The sequence below is a fragment of the Urocampus carinirostris genome, chromosome 12 (assembly GCF_059441175.1).
Source record: "Urocampus carinirostris isolate Australia breed hairy pipefish chromosome 12, RoL_Ucar_1.0, whole genome shotgun sequence".
NCBI lineage: Eukaryota > Metazoa > Chordata > Actinopteri > Syngnathiformes > Syngnathidae > Urocampus > Urocampus carinirostris.
In genome coordinates, this window is record NC_142360.1 from 12004021 (window position 1) to 12010020 (window position 6000).

The 6000-nt window shown below is 42.1% G+C and overlaps 1 protein-coding gene across 1 annotated transcript in view; it reads right to left on the reverse strand.

Annotated features, from left to right (window-relative positions):
• Positions 1-5215, reverse strand: part of LOC148354951 (divergent protein kinase domain 1A-like) — a 27469-nt gene extending 22254 nt beyond the window's left edge. Inside the window, exon 1 of the mRNA XM_088350552.1 lies at positions 5020-5215. Coding sequence (XP_088206678.1) covers positions 5020-5118 — 99 coding nt within the window. The 5' untranslated portion in view covers positions 5119-5215. The remainder of the gene's footprint in view (positions 1-5019) is intronic.
• Positions 5216-6000: the final 785 nt, after the last annotated feature.

Below are 6000 nucleotides of genomic sequence, written 5' to 3' on the forward strand. Positions count from 1 at the left end.
TAGCAGGCAAGATTTTTATTGCAAATAAAACTCATATACCGGATTTCTCGTGTTTAAAGGCGCTTGTATCAAGAGGTTTTATGTTAGACCCAGAACGGACGGAGGACCCAGACGTGTAACGTTTTCACTCAAGATTTGTTTTACGGGAATGGGGCAGTCATGCGAGTGAACACAAACGCCAGTGATTCGGCAATCGCTAGGTGGAAGAAGTGAGACAAAAGACCGGCGCGGAAAAACAAGAAGCCAGAGGCAGACGAGATAAATACCAGATACATGTGCAGATACCGGCCAGACGGGATCGATACCAGACAAGGGCGAGCTAGACGGGATCGATAAACGATACTGGAGCAAGATACCGGACAGGACGAGACAGACAAGATCGATACCGGATACTGGCGCAAGATATTGGACAGGATGAGACAGGCAGGATCGATACTGGACACTGGAAACTGGAGAAAGATATCAGACAGGACGAGATAGACGGGATAAATACCAGATACTGGAGACTGGCGCAAGATATCAGACAGGCCGAGATAGACGGGATCGATACCAGATACTGGAGTCTGGAGTCAGATATCAGACAGGACGAGACAGACGGGATCAATACCAGATACACGAGTCGATACTGGACAGACGGGATCGATACTGGACAGGACGGGACAGACAGGACCAATACCGGGCAGGATACACAAGCAGGATGCCGGGCAAAATACACGTCTTGCGGGTGCAGACGTTCGTTGACGGACTGACAAAGGGTGAGTGAGAGCACTGAGCTTTAATAGGATGGAAGCCAATCAGGCAACAAGCCGCAGCTGGCACCAAACGGGCGAGGCCAATTGAGGGCAATGGGCAACCGTGTCATTTTAGAAAAGCATACATAATTCAACCCTGCTCTAGTGTTTAAAACTAAACTTAAATCAAGGCATCAGAAAAAACGATTTTTCCAGCCAAGAACCATTGATTTAATGGTTTAATTTGAAACTGTTTTCCTACCCCAGCCCAGTCTCAAAACCTCATTGGAAGCCACAAACATGTTGGGCCACACGATTGTATGATTTATTTCACATAGCTACCGCAAGGCCACAATCGATTTTCTTGGCCTTCCATTGGCTTTCAGCAGCCTTCCTATGACAATTTGGAGACGGATCACTGATCGCATATTGATTACAAACGCTATTAATTAGGAAAGTCTTCTGCCTTTAATCACGTCCATGCTACTTTAGGGTGATTAATTTTTCAAAGCACTCAGCCTGTGCCTATGTGCAAAACGTCCCTAATGAAGTGACCTTTGGCTAACGTACTCTTGCGGTGCCTTTGGAGGTGATGGGTAGCTAGCGCGTTTGGCTTCAGTGTTCAGCCTTCATGCATTATGGATGGCGATAAAGCTTGCAGCTTAATGGGCTCCCAATGGAAACAAAAAGGAAAAGAGGGAGGGATGCTGAGGGGATTTCCATGAAGCAATGTCATTAGAGTAAAACATGAAATCGTCTTGCAAAGCATATAGCTATTTATTTACTTGGAAATGGATTATTTCTGATTTGGGTGAGGGCCTTGTTTGTTCTCACAAATGCGTAGATATTTGTTAAGAATATTTGCTTCGTCCATTTTTGACATGATTCTCTATGCAAACCTAATGTTGACTCCGAAAATGCTAAGTCACAGTCCAGGAGCTACAGTCTTTGAAAATAATAATTTTAAAGATTTTTCTTAAATATAAATTATTGGTTGTTTGGTTCAGCAATTTTCTGTTTCTATCTATCTATCTATCTATCTATCTATCTATCTATCTATCTATCTATCTATCTATCTATCTATCTATCTATCTATCTATCTATCTATCTATCTATCTATCTATCTATCTATCTATCTATCTATCTATCTATCTATCTATCTATCTATCTATCTATCTATCTATCTATCTATCTATCTATCTATCTATCCTGGTCATATCCCTCAAGGGGGGTGACCAACAGTACGATAAACACGTACACAAAAACAAAGAAAATAAAAAATAAAAAAAGTAGCAGAAAACACAAAAAATTGACCATGGCCAACCCAAATGCCCAAACACTCAAACAAGTTCAGCACCTCTGCACCCAAGTTGGTCATGCTTTTGTCCCCCCAGATGAAACGGGACACAAGAAAGCGGCCATGTCACTCGCTTTGGGGCTCTACAGCTTTCACTGGTTTACCCCTGTCGTATCATACAGGTGCCCTGCCCATCTCTCAGAGCACGTCCAAACCATTTCTGTTTATCATATCTATATTAAAAAAACACTTTGATTTTTGAGAAGTAAAGTTAAGTTCATAGGATTTACAGAAATGTCTCTGCCTTAGACATGCTAAAGCATTTTAGAACAAACTAGCTTCTTTCTGGAATAAGGGGCTGTGATTGATAGAACTAAAATGTAGTTATTTCTGACATAACAATGCATGGCAGAAGAAGAACAGAGTAATAAAATGCTTTCAATGTGTAAATCCTAATTTATTGGGCATTATGCCTCGTTGTGTGGCTTCGTAAACGTGTAAAAATGAATGCCTCAACTTGAAACAGGACCTTCTTATCCGTCTGTGATCTCTTATCGAGGCTTTTGGTGCTTCCCAGCAGACATTGGTTTCCGTGGTTTGGACCGCTATGAGACCGCCGGGGACCTCCCGACCTCAAGTCACCCTCAAATCCTGCAACTTTTCAACTGGTCATTTAAAGCTTTGAACACAGCCTTTGTAAAATAAGTGAGTGTGGTAAATTGATATGAAGATATGTACCATAAGTGTGTATAAAATTACACTATGTAGACTCCTATAGTTAAGAGTATGTAGTCTACATAACTCAATGAGAGTCTTTGTGAGACCCGTTATACATAAATCACAATCGCTTTTCTCTAAGTCATGCGTGTCAAACTCTGCTGTATTTGCTGTTTACCATTAATCAACCCGACAACATGGAGAAAACCCATATTGATATTATTCATCCATTTTTTCTGCACCGTTTATCTTCACTATGGTCACGGGAATGCTGGAGCCCATCCCAGCCATTTTCGGGCAGTGGGTATGGAAATGGTTGACAGCCCGTCGCAGGGCACACAAAGACATACAACCATTCACACACTCATTCATACCCAGGGACAATTTACAGTCGCCAATTCACCTGCCATGCATGCCTTTGGAATGCGGGAGGGAACCGGAGTGTCCAGAAGAAACCCACGCAGGCACAGGGAAAACATGCAAACTCTGCATAGGGAGGCTAGAACTGTGGGGCCAAAGTACCAAACACTCAGCTGCTGTGCCGCCATCTTGAGATTATTATACGAAAGTAAAAGTCACGGACACAGTGTTCAAAGCAATACAGAAACTAAGCACAATTTTAAAGAAGCTCCAGCTCCTTTCAATAATAGGTGTGAAATCTAACAGCGGAGTTCCGAAATTCAGGTTAACATTTTCATGAAAAAATAAAAAGCAGAAAGACTTTTAGATCATTAAATCAATCATTTCAATAAGTGTTTGTATGGTTTACACGCCACTTTCCAGTCAGCATGAGTTTCTCAGAGTTAAATAAATTGTATTGGAAAGGAATTCAATTGTTGCTTTTTTTAAAACAAATGCACTGTTGATGAAGACTAAGAAGAGATTAAAAAATATTGAGGGACAAAAAACCCTTCATTAATCCTTTTATATTCAAATAATTTATCCGTGAGTGTTACGTTTTGGGGGGCAGATCCAAGTGAAGGGAAGCAGGAACTGAGGCAGTGGTGCTAAAAAAAAGTATGGTATTTAATAACAAAACAGGGAACAATGTAACAGACAAACACGGAGTCACAAATCAATAAAATTGTCATGATTACTGATTTGGATCACCTGTGCCCGCTCATTTGGCACAAGCCGCTGAGGGCTACCTGATTGGTTCCTGTCCTTTTTTAAGCCCAGTCCTGTCACTCTCCGGTTGTGAGTCTGTCAGCGAACCTCTGTTGTTACAAGGCAAGTATTTTGACCCCTGACGCCCGCCTGTCCCGTTTTTGTTCCCGTTTGTCCACTCGTCCGTTCCTGATCTCCTCGTTTGTCTCCGGCTCCGACCTATTTTTGATTCCGACCACATTTGCTCTCTCGTCCCGGTTTACGACCCATTTTTGATCCCGACCACGTCTGCTCTCCTGTCCCTGCTATCAACCTGTTTTTTCTGTCCTTGACACCGCCATCTCCCGCTACGGAAGATCCACTTCCGTATTCAGATCACGATCTGATTGCATGAGCGGCTTGCTTCCCGTGTCCAGCGAGCACCGGATTGCGGGCGCTGCCCTTCCTCTTTCTATCAATACACTTGTGGTTAACGCTACGCGTTTGGGTCCTGATTCCGTTCTGGTCGTGACAGAAATGTCCAAAAAATAAAACCTGACAATAGGCAAACCAGAAACAAAGACCAAACCTGAAATGGAGATGCAAGGAACAAAGTTAGAAACAAACAAGCATGTCACAAAACAGCAAAATATCCGAACAGAAGCAAACCTGATATGATCCAAACAGAAAACAAAGACCGAAATGGAAAAGTAAGGTCCAAAGCACTAAACTACTGACAAAATGTACAAACCAGAAAAACAAAAAGAACTGGCGTGGCAGTGGAAATGCAAATGACCTGACCCCACTGTGGTGTCCGAGCAGTCTATTATATCTGGAGACATGTGTGGGGAGAATGGGCTCAGGTATTTTTTGCTTTCTGATTGGCGCCTTCTGAGGAAAGATGGCATGCCGGATCCTAACAGTGAGCCTCCAAAAAGACTTCCAGCCCTTCAGCTAAGACACACTTTTTATATCCTTAATTTACTAGTCCGGCCCCTGGGATAATGGTCATGCTACCATATGGACCCCGAGCTACAATGAGTTTGACACCTCTGCATCTTAAGTCTACAAAAGTCAGTCAACCCCTCGCCGAATGACGAGCACGATGCATCCGTGCTTCAACATTGAAGCGGTCGCCATAGCAACGGAGATGAGCAAATCCCTCAGGGAAAAAAACGACACACTAACCTGCGTGTGCAGCGGCTTCCGGAACAAGAAGAAGATCAAGAAGAAGAAAACACTCCACGGCAGCTGAGCTCTCGCCATGGCAGAGCTGCAAACTGGCATCGGACGGGCATGGAGCTGGCGTCGAGCGCACCGGACTGCCCGTAATGTGACGCACGGACCCCCGCCCACCCTAAGAAGGAAGACGCAGAGGCGATGTGTTGAGAGCTTGCCTAGAAATGAGGCTCCAATCTCTGGTGATGCACTCCACTGACTCCCACCCACCACACACAAGCACACACACGCACTCTCGCTCTGCCGAAACCAATATTACATCCTATTTTTTCCCCAAAAGAACATTTTTTACGTTAAAAAAGTAGTCTGATCTTTAAAAATGTGCAAGAAAATATAAAATTACATACGTTGATTAAAAGCAGCGTTAGGCAAACCAAGGCCCGCGGGCCCACATGCGGCCTGGCACACTTTTTCATCCGGCCCACTAAATGAAAATGGTGAAAATATAATGACTATATATATATATGTATATATATATATATATATATATATATATATATATATATATATATATATATATATATATATATATATATATATATATATATATATATATATATATATATATAAATAAATATATACTGTATATATAATATGTAATGATGTAATCCCTAAAAAACATCTTTTGTTGGTGATTACTTTATCCCCATTCTCCCTTTGTGTGTCTACAGCAGGGGTCGGGAAACTACGGTTCGCGAGCCATATATAGCTCTTTCTATGAGTACCTGTGGCTCAGAGACAAATTTGATTGCATGCAAATTTTCTCCATCTCTTTCAAAACTTGAGCCATTAATCCTGTTCGGATAAACGCAAAGCCAAACCAAAGCTGAATCACAATCCAGTACTTCACAGAATATATAGGGCACGTTTTTCACTACAATTTACAGTCAAGGTGTCACAGAAAAAATAAAAAATAAAATAAAAAAAATC